The sequence below is a fragment of the Balaenoptera musculus genome, chromosome 6, assembly GCF_009873245.2.
Source record: "Balaenoptera musculus isolate JJ_BM4_2016_0621 chromosome 6, mBalMus1.pri.v3, whole genome shotgun sequence".
In the NCBI taxonomy this organism is placed as follows: domain Eukaryota; kingdom Metazoa; phylum Chordata; class Mammalia; order Artiodactyla; family Balaenopteridae; genus Balaenoptera; species Balaenoptera musculus.
In genome coordinates this window covers 27,783,827-27,800,852 of record NC_045790.1, presented here as the reverse complement: position 1 = coordinate 27,800,852, position 17,026 = coordinate 27,783,827, and the positions used below count along the sequence as shown (strand labels likewise).

Here is a 17,026-nt window from a genome sequence, read left to right as displayed (position 1 = left end):
TGGGGTCTTAGTTCCCCAACCAGGGATGGAACCCATGCTCTTAGAAGTGAAAGCCCGGAGTCCTAACCACTGGACCCCCAGGGAATTCCCTAGTTTGCTGCTTTTTTAACTTCTTAAAGTTGAACACTTAGTCCATTAATTTTCAGCCCTTTTTTCTTTCCTAATATGAGTGTTTAAGGGTATATAAATTTACATTAAAATACTATTTCTGAAGAATTCCATGAGTATTGTCATTATTCAGGTCTAATTCTTAACATCCATCACAATTTCTATTTTGTCCCATGACTTCCAGTGTTTTTTAAATTTAAAAATGTCTATAGAGGTTTTTTGTTGTTATTGATTTCTAATTTCATTGCAGTGTGATAACAGAACATGGTCTGTATGAAATTGAGTCTTTGAAATTTATCGAGATTTACTTTAAGGGATAATATATGGTTAATGTTTTATGTTCTTGAGAATGATAGGTGCTTTTAATTATTGTTTTGATTTGTTAATTATATCAAGCTTATTATTTCTATTGTTCAACTGTTCTTTATCCTTAATTATTGTTTTATTTATTTAATTTGCTTCATCCATCAATGAAGATGATCAGTAAGGTGGCCATATAACCTATAGTCCAAACCAGAACATCTGAGAGTGAAAAAAGCCACAAAAATAAAGATTATATAATTTCTTGAAATATTAATGGACAATTGTTTCAGTGTGAAGGGACGTATAATAATCTACTCAAAAACTATTAAAAATTTTTTCTGTACATTTTAAAACTTTTTATATTGATTATCTGAAATTTAAAAAGGGAATTCCCTGGTAATCCAGTGGTTAGGACTCTGTGCTTTTGCTGCCAAGGGCCCGGGTTCAATCCCTGGTTGGGGAACTAAGATCCCGCAAGCCATGTGGCAAAAAAAAATAATAATAATAAAAATAACAATAATGCAAGCAGAATAATTATGCTTAGCCCATGTTTATATACTTTAGTCCATTTGTAATCTGAATCTGTCTCTAATACTGCGTCACTGGTATATTTCTGAAAACTGTATTTTTCAATATGGTTTTATTATTTTTAATTTTTATATAAAATTCCTTGCAACCTTCTCTAATGTTGCATTTTAGTGTTAAATGACTTAGAATTGTAGACCTCTTCATCTGATTTTTCTCTGTAGTCCACATTTCAAGTTGAGAATATTCAGTCTCTACAGATACTGAGGTACCTGGTAAGCTCAGGACAAATTTTGCTAAATGAAGGATATTTTCAGGTCAATATTTTCATATTAAAAACAAATACTTGTGGGGGAGGGATAAATTGGGAGACTGAGATTGACATATACACACTACTGTATGTAAAATAGATAACTAATAAGGACCTACTGTATAGCACAAGGAACTCTACTCAGTACTCTGTAATGACTTATATGGGAAAAGAATCTAAAAATGAGTGGATATATGTATATGTATAACTGATTCACTTTACTGTACATCTGAAACTAACACAACGTTGTAAATCAACTGTACTCCAATAAAAAATTTAAAAAATTAATTCAGCCCTAACATTTTCAGATACTGTTTTTTTGCTTCCACTCAGAGTGCCTTTCTTTAACACATAATTTTTACAAGATGAAACTCATAAAATAAATTCTCCACTTAAAATTCTTTTGAATGTTTCACCATATTTTGATGCTATAAAATCATAGGCCATTTTTTTCCTTTTTTAAAAAAATTTCATGCCTTTCTGATGCAGAATTCACTTTTACCCAATTAAAAATAGGAGCTCTATCATAAGTTCAGAAACTATAAAACAAAGTTATAGAATTTAACAATTATATCTTTTATCCTATTTGAGCTTTCAATATTTATTTTGTTTAGTTTTCTTCTTAAGGACCAATTTCAATGTCTTCTTATTTGTAAGGTTAGTTTTCAATCACAGTTTTGCTAAAAGCTTCAAAAGTGATAGTTTTTTGGCACACCATTCATTGAGTAAATTCATTAAATATTTCCAACTTACTAAACAGAAGAAATCAAAACATACAGGATCCATTAAAAAAACAAGTTCACTATCAGTGAGGACAGCATAGGTTGACTTACCAGAGCAGTTCTTCAACACTTCAAACATTTCTAATGTCTGCTGAATGGTGGACAACAACAATAAATTGCCCAGTGTCATGCTCGCTTTTTAAAAAATTGCTATTCAACATCAGCTTCTCTCAAACATTGTGTTGCCTTATCACTCTGTATATACATTTTTAAAAACTGGCACATTTTGTCAAAACTACAGTGAGATATCACTTCATACCCATTAGAATGGCTATTTTTTTTTTTAAAGCAAAACAGAAAAATGTATGTAGAGTAATTGGAATTCTTGTGCATTGCTGGTGGGAATGTAAAATGATACAGCTGATATGGAAAACAGTGCAGCAGTTCTTCAAAACAAACAGAATGCCCACTGTGGGTATTCCGCTTGTGGGAATGTACACAAAAGAATTGAAAGCAGGGACTCAGACAGGTATTTTTACACCATTGTTGATAGCAACATTATTCACAGTAGCCAAAAGGTAGAAATAACCCAACTATCCAGATGAATGGATAAGCAAAATGTAATAAACACACACACACACACACACACACACACACACACATCCAAGAACATCCAGCCTTAAAAAGTAATAAAATTCTGATACATTCTATAACATGGATGAATCTTGAGGATATTATGCTTAGTGAAATAAGCTGGACATAAAAGGGTATATATTGTATGATCCACTTACATGAGTTACCTAAATAGTGAAATTTATAGAGACAGAAATTAGAACAGTGGTTACCAGGGGCTGGGGGATGGGCAAATGGGGAGTTATTGTTTAATGGGTACAGAGTTTCAGTATTAGATAACAAAATTCTAGAGATGGATAGGAATGACGCTTGCATAACAACATGAATATGCCTAATGCCACTGAACTGTATACTTAAAAATGTTAAAATGGTAAACTTTATATTATGTATATTTTACAATAAATAATGCTTATAATGGTAAATTTAATGTCATATATATTTTACCACAATAAAAAATTTTTAATTGGTAAATTTTAACAACTATAATCTCTGTTTTGATTGACAGCTTGTTTGGACCTAATTATGAATTATGCGTGCACCACAACACATTCCAAAACACATCTGCCCCATAGGTTTCTTAATATAGTATGAACATTACTTTTATCAAAATATATATTCATCCAAATCTATGCTCATATTGTCACCACAAAAACAAATCATTTTTTCTTCAGCGTTGAATTTTTAAACTGAATTTAGAGTAGCACACACCATACTGTCAGATATTTCATCTTCCGAAAGTTTTGCCTTGATTTTGTAAACTGGATTTAAAAAAAAAAAAAAATCTTTTTTTAAGCTCCTTTGTAAGGAATGAGTTTATCTGATTTTCTATTTGAAGCATCTGATAATACTGATTTAAAACTGGCATCCTGAAACTGTTTTCAGAGTTTTCCGCTAACAGAGCCAGCACATGAAGAACTACCACTTCACTTTTAAATGTGCACAAGAAAACTTGGAATTGAACATAAGTGAAATTAATTTAAAAGAACTCTGATCTAAATGAAAAATCGTTCTTCACAGAATGATGTGCAAGTGTACCTTCTGCAACTGCATGTCTTAAATCATCTTCTGGAACACTCTTAAAATAACTCTTAACCTTGAAGTAGATGTTGCTTCTTTAGAAAGTTTGTCTTCCAGTTTTCATGTGGTCAGTGTTACCACTTTGCCCCCCCCATGGTAGATGGCAACATGAACAAACATTTTATGCAGGCTATTAGTTATCAATATCCTTGAGAAACAAAAATACTTGAATTTTTAAATTAAACATGATCTTTCATTTTATTGAAATTCTTTTTGCCACAAAGGTTCATTGCAGAAGCTTTACAACATATTTCCTCACAGGGCTCCTTGGTCTATAGATGGATTTGACTGCAGCCCATTCTTACACTGTCGTAGCCCTCAGAAGTCCCAGGTCTCAGGTAGTGCTTTAAGCAGTGGTCTTACTTTTAACTCTACAGTGTAAGGCCTTTGAGTTGGCCAAGAAACAGCCTTCTCTAACTCCTGGGAGGGGGACAGCCCTCAGGGCAGCCCATGGCTTCAATGCATGGTCAACAGCCTGGTTTCTGCTTCTGTTTGGCCCTTGTGGAGTTTCCTCACTTTCTTGTAAGTTCAACTTAAAAAAAGATGTTGTTTCTGTTCTGTAGAATGGAGTTGACAATGATAATGATGATAGTAATATCAATTCCACAGAGCTAATGTATGTAAAGAACTTGGAGTAGTACCTGGCAAATAATTAGCCCCACAAAACTGTTAGATGTTATTATTTTTTTATCCAGCACTTCTACATATTTATCACCAAAAGGTTTTTCAAAATTTTGTGTCCAGTACATTATTGGATATGGAGTATGTTTATATATTTCACAGCACCTATTATAAGTAATTTTTATATTAAATGTTTGTTCGGGTAGGCAATTTACTACTGCACTGTATTTATGTAACTGTTCCTCCATGAAACCACATAGAGAACATTTATGTATCTTAAAAAATGTGCTGTACATTTTCATAATGTATATATATAATGTACATTATAAATGTAAATATATAAATTTTGTGTAAGCTATGATTCAGCAGTTTTAAGTCTAAAATCAGTAGAAGGATCTGGGCCACCAGTCTCCTTACTATAGAAAATAGCACAAAATACCTTAATTTTAACTTTTATAAGATAACTCATTTTTTTTGATTAAAAATATGATTTTCCATTTATATACACATGAAAATAGATTCAAATTTTTGGACACTTTAAATTTATATTTTGTGTATGACTCCATATACTTGATATAAAAGTTTAAGTTCAGAGCAGTATTATACTTGCTAATAATTACAAATACTTTAATTTTGCTGTACTTTTCAACAGAATTCCTGGGACACTTCCAACAAAACATATTATGATTCCAGAAAAATAAAAGATCACAATAGTCTGCTAAATAAAAGAAACTTGGAGGTGAGAAATAGAAACTGTCCAGGAATATACAACCTAACCAGTGTACATTTAAATTACAAAGTTTTTTTTTTTTTTTAGTTTAAACAATTCTTAAAATTTCCTTTCAGAAAGCATACTGATTATGTTTTAAATACGTATCTTAAATATCTAAAACATATTTCTCTCCTTTTACCAGCAACCCCGCCCCCGTTTCCCCAAACAAAATCCTAGTGAAATGGACGGTGGGTGTGTGGTCAAGATGCTGTGAGCACAGGCTCTGTGAAGGTTTGATCTGTTGTATTTCCTCTGAGTAAAGCAATCAGGATAGAAACTTGTGGACTGCAGCCTATATAATTGTACCTTTGTGGAGCTTGCTATGTAGGGGTATATTCTTCATATAATTTTAAAGACCTTTTCCTTGCCAAAAAAATGAATCATGTTCATTATAGGATAGTTGGGAAATATAAAAAAGTATGGAAAAGAAAATTAAAACACTTGTAATCTTACCACCTAGAGATACTTAACTGGTGATACTCTGGTGTGTTTACTTCCTATCTTTCTAAGCATACAAAAATATAAACATATACATACAAAAATGTGATTATACTGTTTACAGAATTTGAGATCCTGCTTTTCTCAATGGATAAAATGGTCTTGTGTTGCTTCCCTTTCTCTTTATATGTTCTTCATGAGAATTTATGATTTTAATGGCCAAAAAAACCTTCATTAAATGGATATATCATAATGTAAAATAAAGAATGGTATTTATAATTTTATAGCTTTTAAAGTTTTATTTTGCAAAAATAAAATTTAACTTTTTTACAAAAATTTTTATAGAAAATAAAACTTTAAAAGCTATAAAATTATAAATATATGTCACATTTTTGACAACTGATGCCTCTCAGCATGCTATTCAACTGGTGGTCTCTTTATGGTTTCATAACTCCTCAAAGGCTGGGAAGAGCCAACAAGTTAGGCACTGCACAAGTATACTGCATTCCCACAATTCAGGTCATATCCCAAGGTCCACTTGAAAGCGACAGAGTCTGTAATGTCACACATGGATAACTGAAGGTCTGCTTGTAAAGTCCACGTGCTGAACTCCTACAAGCTGTAAAACAGAGTTGATGGGTTTGTGATCCAACCTATTCCTATCACGGTGTATAAAATGGATGTTGTTACCTAGAAGAGAATAAGAATAAAAGGTAAAGGTTGACATACAGTGTTATTCATTAGATTTATTGCTTACTAGAATCAAGGAGGCATTTTAACTTTAAATTAGTAAAAAAGAAAAAATTATTTACCTGGAGTACATAATATTCTCTATATAATGACATAATAATTTTTAATTAAGGTAATAAAGCATGACAAAAATTATCGTTAAATAAGGCTAATACTTAATGTTTTATGAGATCCAAGGGGAAAGATTCTTAAATTATAACCATCTGTTAGGTTTTATTAAATGTAATTAAATAAAATATCCTGTCAAACAGACAGGCAGAATATGGAACTAGCATAAATATCAAGCTGGAAAATCATCTGTTTCTTAAATGTAATAATAGAATAAATCACTTCCTTAAAAAATTCACTCCCAAATACTGATTTAATAGGCTATCTACATTATAACCATAGACCAAAAGCGGCTGAAAAAAATAAGGGCATTAAGACAATCAGTGACAATACACTTAGATGTTCACAATTCTTTTATCTGCTCAAATAAAATAGTCGTAATTTATAGTCTGTGTTCTGTTTACTTTGATTCTTGGACTCAAGACCAGAATTTTAACTTAAAACATTAGATTAGTAAATATTATGAGGCATGTTTTCTGCATTGTATTTATCTGCTGTCTACAGTAATCACTGTAGATTTAATATCATAAACTGGCTTATTATCAAATAAGGCAAAATGAAATACTTGGTTAACCATGTAAGAGATTTGTATAAATAAGTAAGTAAACCCAGCTCTTTCCTTAAAGGAGTTACAATTTTTCCAATGGGTAGTACCAAAATTTTATTAAGTCTGCTCCCAACTTGGCACACAAATGATGCTTTCTGTGTGCTCTTCATTCTTACACAACAGAACGTGTGCTCAAATGATGCTGAAACCTGGAGATGAGGGACTCAAAAAATAATGCCTTACAAGTCTGAGGATGGAAATAATTCATTCAGAAATATGGCTCAGTGTCATTCTGGGCTAATTTACAGGATATATTCTCATAAAACAAAGCTTTTTTTTTTTTTTTGGCTAGTCTAACTAGTGTAAATTCATGAGAGAGAGGGAAAGGGAGATTAAATAAAATGAAAGATTTTAGCTAGCTATAGTGTTCCAGCTGCAAAAAACCAAAAAAGTTATGATATTTGGTCAAAATCCTCCTTCTAAAGACTTCCTTATAGACATCTGAAATTTATTAAAGTAAATGTTAATTTTATAACCTGTAGAAGCTATGCTCACTAATATGAACAGTTTTAAACATGAAGAAGAACCAAGAAAAATCAGTTTACAACACAGTGATTTAGGCTTTTTGGGTGTTTGTCCCTGACTGCAATACTTGAACATGGTAGAGATCCAATGCCCAACCATTTAGTAGAGGGAAGCCAAAGGAATTTCAGGTGGTACAAATTGATCAGTAAAACTATTTATAGATCAATGGAACAGGGTAGACAGCCCAGAAATAAACCCATGCACCTATGGTCAATTAATCTACCACAAAGGAGGCAAGAATATACAATGGAGAAAAAGCAGTTTCTTCAATAAGGGGTGCTGGGAAAAATGGACAGCCACATATAAAAGAATGAAATTAGAACATTTTCTAACACCATATACAAAAGTAAACTCAAAATGGATTAAAGACCTAAATGTAAGACTGGATACTATAAAACTCCTAGAGGAAAACACAGGCAGAACATTCTTTGACATAAATCACAGCAATATCTTTTGGATCCACCTCCTAGAGTAATGAAAATAAAAACAAAAATAAACAAATGGGACCTAATTAAACTTAAAAGCTTTTGCACAGCAAAGGAAACCATAAACAAAATGAAAAGACAACCCACAGAATGGGAGAAAATATGTCCAAACGAAGCAACCCACAAGGGATTAATCTCCAAAATATACAAACAGCTCATGCAGCTCGATATCAAAAAAACAACCCAATAAAAAAATGGGCAGAAGATCTAAATAGACATTTCTCCAAAGAAGACATACAGATGGCCAAAAAGCACACGAAAAGATGCTCAACATTGCTAATTATTAGAGAAATGCAAATCAAAACTACAATGAAGTTATCACCTCACATCAGTCAGAATGGCCATCATCAAAAAGTCTACAAACAATAAATGCTGGAGAGGGTGTGGAGAAAAGGGAACCCTCCTACACTGTTGGTGGGAATGTAAATTGGTACAACCACTATGGAGAACAGTATGGAGGTTCCTTAAAAAACTAAATACAGAACCACCTTATGATCCAGCAATCCCACTCCTGTTCATATATCCAGAGAAATCCATAATTCGAAAAGATACACGCACCCCAATGTTCATTACAGCACTATTTACAATAGCCAGGACATGGAAGCAACCTAAATGTCCATGGACAGATGAATGGATAAAGAAGATGTGGTACATTTATACAATGGGATATTACTCAGCCACAAAAAAGAATGAAATAATGCCATTTGCAGCTACATGGATGGACCTAGGAATTATCATACTAAATGAAGTAAGTCAGACAAAGAAAGACAAATATCGTATGACATTACTTATATGTGGAATCTAAAAAAAATACAAATGAACTTATTTACAAAACAGAAACAGACTCACAGACTTCAAAAACAAACTTATGGTTACCAAAGGGGAAAGGTGGGGGGAGGGATAAATTAGGAGTTTGGGATTAACATATATACACTACTATATATAAAATAGATAATCAACAAGGACCTACTGTATAGCACAGGGAACTCTACTCAATATTCTGTAATAACCTATATGGGAAAAGAATCTGAAAAAGAATGGATATATCTATAAGTATAATTGAATCACTTTGCTGTACACCTGAAACTAACACAACATTGTAAATCAACTATACTCCAATATAAAATAAAAATTAAATTAAATAAAAAAAGAAAGCTATTTAAAGGATGCAGCTTAGAGTAACTGTTACTGAATAAGCTGCCCCTAGGGTTGACTTGCTTCCTTTTTTTTTTGGCCACGCTGCTCAGCATGCAGGATCTTAGTTCCCTGACCATGATCAAACCCATGCCCCCTGCAGTGGAAGCACTGAGTCCTACTGCCAGGGAATTCCCCTTGACTTGCTTTCTGACATAGGGCAAGTCTGCTAGTTTTGTTAGATATAAATAACTAGATTTGATTCTTCTATTGACAAAAAAAAGTTCTTGATGGTTTTCTCCCATTTGAAAATATTCGCCTCCACTGAAATTTTTAAAGAGTGTTATAGCCACATACAAGTCACCAAACCAATGCTGATTTCTTCTATCCCAAATACCTGGAATCACTCAGGTATGGAATCATGGCCACATTACATCCAGTAAACAAACATCAAAAATACACAGGAGCATTTGAAAACAAACGATGACCCCTATGAAAGCACAGCATCCTGACTGTTACCATGTCCAGTTGCCCATTTTTACATGGTGGCTATTTTATAAAGAAAGTGGATGGCCTCTGGACTTCTAAAAAGCACGAGAGGTGTACTGCTGAAGTTGGGCTTTGATGCTTACCTGGACCTAAAATGAGTGTTCCACCTTGCTGAGCTGGATCTCCTTGAAAATCAAAAAGAGGGCCAGTCACTGCCCGCCACAGGCTCCGAATGCTTCCTGAGAGTATATTTGATTTTATATGGGGGCTCTGTCCTGAAATATTAGGAATTGTCTTTAGATGTTGTCATTTTATAGTTGATTAGATATTAAGATAACGTTAGTATTTCTAGAAAACAGTCTCTTTCTTATGTGTCATCTTACTTTTGACTTGTCTTTTTTTCTTCCTTCAAAGAACAGTTCTCAGCCTTTCATTACTGATGTTTTACACCAGATAATTCTTTGTCCTGTGCAATGTGGGGTGATTATCATCATCCTTGCTCTCTGTACCTACTAGATGCCATAGCAACCACCATTCACCAAGCTGTGACAACTGAAAATGTCTCCAGACAATGCCAAATGTCCCCTGGGGGCAGGGGTCAAAATTGTTCCCGGTTGAGAACTACTGCTTTAAAGGAAGAAGTGATGACACATCCAGATCATTTTCTGCCACAGAAAGATGTCAGCTACAGACTTACCAAACTGGTAGTGCTTTCCTTTTTAATTCCCCATTTATGTTTTGTTTAGTCTCTTACCAACTAATAGATAACTACATTCCTCTTCAGGAGACATTGTGGCACAGACTGTTATACGCTGGTCAAAACCTGTTTCCTCTTTCTGGGACCACAGCTAAACACTTCCTGGAGTTTGGTATGGCTATGTGACTACACTCTAACCAATGAGTAAAATGATGTGTGCCACTTCCAGGGCACCTCCTAAAAACCTCTCAGGAGTGATTCTCCATGTTCCTTCTACATCCTTTGAAGTTTGGATTGACAATGGCAGAGCCACAAGATGGAAAGGGCCTGAGTCTTTCCTACTGTGTCCCCGAATTGCTGCTTGGAGAAGCACGCAATAGATATACCCTTCTTGAAATGTGAAAGAAAAAGAACCTTCTCCCACGTTATGCGACTGAGACTTTGCGGTTTAGCTGTAACAATAGCAACTATAGCTACCACTCCATCTTTGCTTGGCTGTCAGTTTTTCTATTTCCTTTCTCACAGTAACTGATACTTCACTTCCACTCCCCCCCCCTTTTTTTAAAGTAATTTAATATTTTATTTATTTATTTACTTTTGGCTGGGTTGGGTCTTTGTTGCTGTGCGCAGGCTTTCTCTAGTTGGCTGCTAGTGGGGGCTACTCTTCGTTGCGGTGTGCGGGCTTCTCATTGCAGTGGCTTCTCTTGTTGCTTCAGTAATTGCAGCACGTGGTCTCAGCAGTTGTGGCTCATGGGCTCTAGAGCGCAGGCTCACTAGTTGTGGCACATGGGCTTAGTTGCTCCGTGGCATGTGGGATCTTCCCGGACAAGGGCTCGAACCCGGGTCCCCTGCATTGGCAGGCAGATTCTTAACCACTGCGCGACCGGGGAAGTCCTCCACTCCCTTTGAGTAAAGAAACTCAGTCTCTACCTTTCTTGTAACTTATCTTTTTCCTATCCCTGCCTTTTACGTCTTTTTAGTTTTTTTAAATTTTGGACTCCACCAGTTCTGAGGCCAGAGAATGACTGGTTGAGCAGCAAGACACCATGGCCCAGGTCCTCTTGCCCACCGTCTGCCCCTCCAGGTGCACGTCCACCAGTGTACAGCAGTTACCAGTCCCGTTCATCTTCTCCTGCCGGGTCGCAGCACAGAGCCCAACCCTCAGCCCTGCGGTCGGCTCCTACTAGTGCTTTTTGCTTTTTATTTTGATGATTATGCTGCCTTTGACCTGCCCGATTCCTTAATATATCCTGATACCTATTATTTCCTTCATCTCTCCAACTTTTCTGTTTCTTTCATGTTTATATTGGGATGGACATTCATCTCACCAAGAAACAAATACAGGCTCATTAGCTTAGAGACATGGGTAAAGGACTAAAGTTTACTGTTTTTTAGGATTTTACACTTAAAATAGATGTTCATAAATCCAAACTATCTCCCCATGTCTGAAGAAGGGTCATTTAACATTTCTGAAATTTTAGAAATTCAATTGAAGAAGATTCACAACCTAGAATTTCACAATCTTTGCTGTAAAGCACAATCTAATTTTGCTAGTAAGAATTTAGTTATGTGTAAAACTCTTGTTTTTCATTTTTTCCTCTTAGTTTGATTCTTGGACTCAAGACCAGAATTTTAACTTGAAAAATTAGATTAAGTAAGTATTATAAGAGGCATGTTTTCTGCATTGTGCTTATCTGCTGTCTACAGTAATCATTATAGACTTAACATCATAAATTGGCTTATTATCAAGTAAGGCAAAACGAAATACTGGGTAAACCCATTACTCCCTTGAACTTAGTGGCTTTATTTTCTTACTCTTTGTCTTTATAAACTGTCCCATTAATTTTTTTTTTTTTAATGAAAGGTTTCTCTTTTAAATTTATTTATTTATTTATTTATTTATGGCTGTGTTGGGTCTTCGTTTCTGTGCGAGGTCTTTCTCTAGTTGCGGCAAGCGGGGGCCACTCTTCATCGCGGTGTGCGGGCCTCTCACTATCGCGGCCTCTCTTGCTGCGGAGCACAGGCTCCAGACGCGCAGGCTCAGTAATTGTGGCTCACGGGCCCAGTTGCTCCGCGGCATGTGGGATCTTCCCAGGCCAGGGCTCGAACCCGTGTCCCCTGCATTGGCAGGCAGATTCTCAACCACTGCGCCACCAGGGAAGCCCTGTCCCATTAATTTTAAATTATTATATTTTATTTTCAGTGTCATAATTTTCAAGTAGGATTATTCTGAAACTGATTCTGAGATTTGTGCTTTTTCAGGTAGGAACTTTAAAAAATTATTTTGTGAAAACCTAATGTTTTCTGTTTGGAAATACAGTACTTTAACACAGATCAAAGGAGTTTAAATGATTTGAATATACTCTCTCTTATAATCACAAGCATGTATTTTGCTTTAAATTCATGTTTTCTTTGCAATTCCACATCTTTATTGAGGCAATGAATGGTGAGGTGTTACTAAAGTGAAACTCACAGTTTATATCTAAAGTGGCTAAATGACAAACAGACCTTACACATGCTGAGACTCTGCTATAGCACAGGAAAACAGTCTACCAAAGACGAAGGTTCACAATCTGTACTGTTGCAATTTCCTATACTAAAAAGAGAGGGGCAAAAAAGAGCAAATTCTGTATTTATGCTACCTCATCATTGGTTTTAATAAAGTTTAGGTTGCTTTCTTTAAAAACTTCAGTAAAGGGATCCTGTCAACTCTACCTCGTAAGTAGCTCTGTGATCTGTCCCTCTGCATCTCTACTTCAGGCCGTGTCATTTCTTTCCAGCCTATTACTACAAACCTGTCAAGAATATCAATGACTCCCATTTGGCACATTCCAATTGCTCCTCCACCTGGCAACAAGACTGTATCACTTCTCCACTCAAATATAATACTTTTATGACTCCCCCACTGCCTCCAGAACAAATCCAAACTCCTTGGCATGTTCCCAGACTCAGTCCCCTGGCTCACACAACCCCCCAACTGGCTCCTAGACTCTGGCCAGACACAGGGAACTGCACTTCTCCAACAGTCACATTTTTTCATACCTGTGTGCTTTTGCGCGTGCTACTTTCCGTCAGCTGCACCATTCCCAGCCTCACTTCACCCAGCTAACTCCTTAAAGAATGAGCTTAGACAACACCGCCTCTAAGAAGCCTTCCCAGATTCTTCTCTCCCTGTGCATTTCTGGTGTTACAGGCATTTCTGCATTATAGGTATTGCCAGTACATGCTCTCCTCTTTTATGAGCCCTAAACTGTAATGTAGTTGACTGTTTGCTTCTGTCTCCCAGAGTAGATTATGAGCATTGGGTTGGCAGGGGCTGTGTCTTTTATCACAGTCCTCCCGGGAACATCCAACACAGTGGGTGCCATGGGTGTCATTCTCAGCATTTGTTGAGAGTAAGTGATTTGAGTTCAAGTTGAGTTCTCTTATTTGGTATTTCAGAAGCCAAGTTCTTTCTACTTAAAATACATATAAATAGTTCACCTAAAGCTTATTATACTCTTAATTGTAAAGAACTGTGTAAGGGCAGGGAATATGGACCATATAAAGATGAATAAAACATCAAACTTTTCAACTAATTATACTACCCACCACCTTAAGTGCAATTATGGAGCATATAATAGCGTACAAGGTGCTACTAAAATACAATGAAGGAAGCAATTGCTTCTGCTTGAAGAGCTATTAAGAGCCCCTTTGAGTTGGGCTTTAAATGAAAACTAAGATTTCATCTATTAAAGAATATAGAGTGTTCAAAGCCATGGTGTTGAGGTATGAAAATATATTAAGCAATATTATTTTTCTTGTAATTACAAAAGTAAAATGTACTTATTGTAAAAAATTCAAAAGCCACTTTTCTCATTCCCATGCCTTGGGGTAATCATTGCAATATCTTTTAAAACATTTTTCATTTCACACATATATAGTATAGGTCTTTATGAAAATGGTTTTTATTTTTACAAAAATGGAATCATACTAAAAACACTGCTCTGCAACTTGCATTTTTCATTCATTTAGTACTTCGCCAACAGCCTTCCATGTCATTACATCCAGGAAATGAATCTTTTAGAGTCTCATGAATCTGGATCACTTATTAGAATCACAAAAAGCAGGCTGATTTATGAATTTACCATTTGTTCCCCTATGCATATATATGCATATGTGAAACGTAAAATACACCATTAGTGTTTTCTACTTGAGACATATCATGTCTTACCTGAGGAGGCAATTTCTTCACCTCTTTTCATTCCCAATCTTTTATAAATTTCTCTCTCAGGATCAACATAGATTTCATGAGAATACCCAGTCAGTTTACAGAAAGGCTGAAAAAAGAGTAGAGTTGGAATTTTTGTCAAAAGAAATGGGAGAAAAATAGTGATAATCTGACTTAATTTTAGCAAATTTAGCCTACATTTAGTGATTCAAATAATACAATTTTTATGTCTGAAAAATATCTAACCTGTAGAGTTCCAATTTGCTATATATTTACCTCAATATGATGGTAGGATGACTGTCCAATCACTATAAGAGTGACATTTGCTTCCTTTAGGAGAGAAAAAAGACATGTACATATTATTGGAAATCACATGTTTCATACAACTTCCCCTAATCCAACTCTTTTGTTCCATTCTAATGCCACCTATAGGCTTCTAGAAGAATGGTATAAAGAGCAAAATTGTGTGAGTCAAAGCAAAGAGATGTATGCTAAAATGTTCAATTAATTCAGATGATTCTTTTGCTAAGTAAGAATTTCAAAATAATATAGTCACTAGTTCTCTACACTTCCCCCAAAGGCATACATTAAACAAGAATAAAAACTATTAAAGTAGGGTTATTTAATCAGACAATTTTATTCTTTCACATCTCAATTGATAAGGTCTGCTGAAAATAGACCTTAGTTTTACAAAATCTACCCAATGCGTTCACTCAAAAGCTCAGCTGAGGACAAACCTCTATATGCCTGAAGAAACACACCTGTATGTGGTTGTCAGACCAATGTGGAACATACATTCCATTAACAATACAAATTTTCACCTTTAAGATATATTAGTATTTTCCTATAACGAACAACTATTTGGAGTGTCTTTATTACAAAAATAAAGGGAAGGAAATATTTTTAGCATTTCTGTTTTTGGTCATTATCAATCAACATTTGAGAACTGGCAGGTTATTAGGTAACATTAAAATTATTATTATGGTTACTATGTTTATAACCAGGAAATAATGAACAGGCCAGAAATAGATTTCTAACGCGTGCCTCCCCTTTTTGGAGGTGTTGGAGAGATGTGTGGGATGGTGAGAATCTGGGTTTGTGAGTGTCTGCGCTGGAGAGGTGGTGCACTCCGCACCTCATGCCATTGCACTCCTTATAAATGGCAGGTGATTTTCACAAGGCCGCCCTGAAGCGGGGCTCGCTGCTGCTCACTCTCAGGAAACTTACTTGTAAGAAACTCTTGGGGATTTTGGCCAGATCTTCTACATATTCCTTGCAGATGTAACACAGGAAATGCTGAAATCCCAATACGGGCAAAAAGGACAAGTTAGCAACTAACACCCCCGGGGTCAGAAAGGACCAAGTACTTCATTATGCGTGATGCTAATTAACACAACACCCAAGACGGGTAGAAAGAGGTGTCGGGGCGCCCAAATATGCATTGAAATTAGGCCGCACCCAGTCTGTGCTAGGCCTCTTCGCTCGCTGAGAAAATGGCCTTGGCTTGGCGGGCTGCTTTTCCATTCCCGTTCAAGGAAGCGAGAGGAGCAGTTCGCATTCCGGAAGCTTCTAGTGGATGACCACGGGAAGGGCCAGGCCCGGCGGGCTCCGCTCTCGGGCCCTGGACCCGTCCAGGGGCCCGATGTAACCACCCCCCAGCGGAGGCCGTGGAAGCAACCTCCGTCTCAGCCTGCGGGTGAGGTCCCTGCTCCGGATCGTCCCGCAGCCCGCGCTCACCCGCACGAAGACCACTACAGCCCGGCGCTCCCGGAACAGCGCGCCGAACAGCACCCGCCTCCCGGAGACGTCCAGCACCGGCAGGTCGGCCACGGCGGCGGCCAGGGGCTGCCCGCTCTCGGGGCCGCTTGGGACTGGGACTGGGGCTGGGGCGGCGCGGCCGCTGATCTGCCGCGTGACCGGGTCCACGGATGGGGCGGCCATCGCGCCCTGCATCCGCGGGCCCTTGGTTCGCGAGGGTGGGGGTCAGAATCTTTGGTGGGCCGGATCGCTACCCAAGCTGGGCGTAAGGAGCGGACCGTACTGGCGTGCCTTGGCGGGGCGCACGGCGGGGCGGGGCGCGCGGGGCGGGGCGCGCGGGGCGGGGCGCGCGGGGCGGGGCGCACGGCGCGGAGTTGCGCCGTCCAGACCCGCTGTGGCGCCCGGGGAGAGTGAGGGGCGCGGTGGCAAGCTGCGGCGTACATGTCGTCTTCCAGGTTAGGCCCCGCCAAGTCTCTTTACGCAGCTCCGGGGGTTCCGAAGCTCCGGGAAGGTACGGAACCGTTGTCGCGTTTTCTGACTCAGCCACTCATGGTAGGGAGAGACAGAGAGAGAGACAGAGAGATCCAAGCCGAGAAAGGAGTTAATTAGGAAGAAAGCAACCCCTGCTCTCCGTAGCCGCCTGGGTCGAAGTTAGTTCATATCTGTTCAAGAGAACCAGTTACCAAGCACATCCATATTTATGATCCGATAGATTTGTTTTTCCTTCTAGTCTGTTTTTAACACACTCCCGCCT

The 17,026-nt window shown here is 37.3% G+C and overlaps 1 protein-coding gene across 3 annotated transcripts; it reads right to left on the bottom strand.

Moving 5' to 3' along the window:
- Positions 1-4,909: 4,909 nt before the first annotated feature.
- PRXL2C (peroxiredoxin like 2C) lies at positions 4,910-16,569 on the bottom strand. 3 transcript variants are annotated; one of them, XM_036856602.1, is made up of 6 exons: positions 16,252-16,569; positions 15,742-15,810; positions 14,791-14,844; positions 14,518-14,623; positions 9,751-9,882; positions 4,910-6,199 (listed from the first exon to the last, which is right to left on the bottom strand). In XM_036856602.1, exons 1-6 carry the CDS (start codon positions 16,465-16,467, stop codon positions 6,072-6,074), a joined length of 705 nt encoding a protein of 234 aa, XP_036712497.1. In that variant the 5' UTR covers positions 16,468-16,569; the 3' UTR covers positions 4,910-6,071. The 3 variants fall into 3 exon arrangements, with proteins under 3 accessions (XP_036712497.1, XP_036712499.1, XP_036712500.1); XM_036856604.1 differs by having other exon boundaries at positions 9,751-9,792; XM_036856605.1 differs by lacking the exon at positions 9,751-9,882.
- Positions 16,570-17,026: the final 457 nt, after the last annotated feature.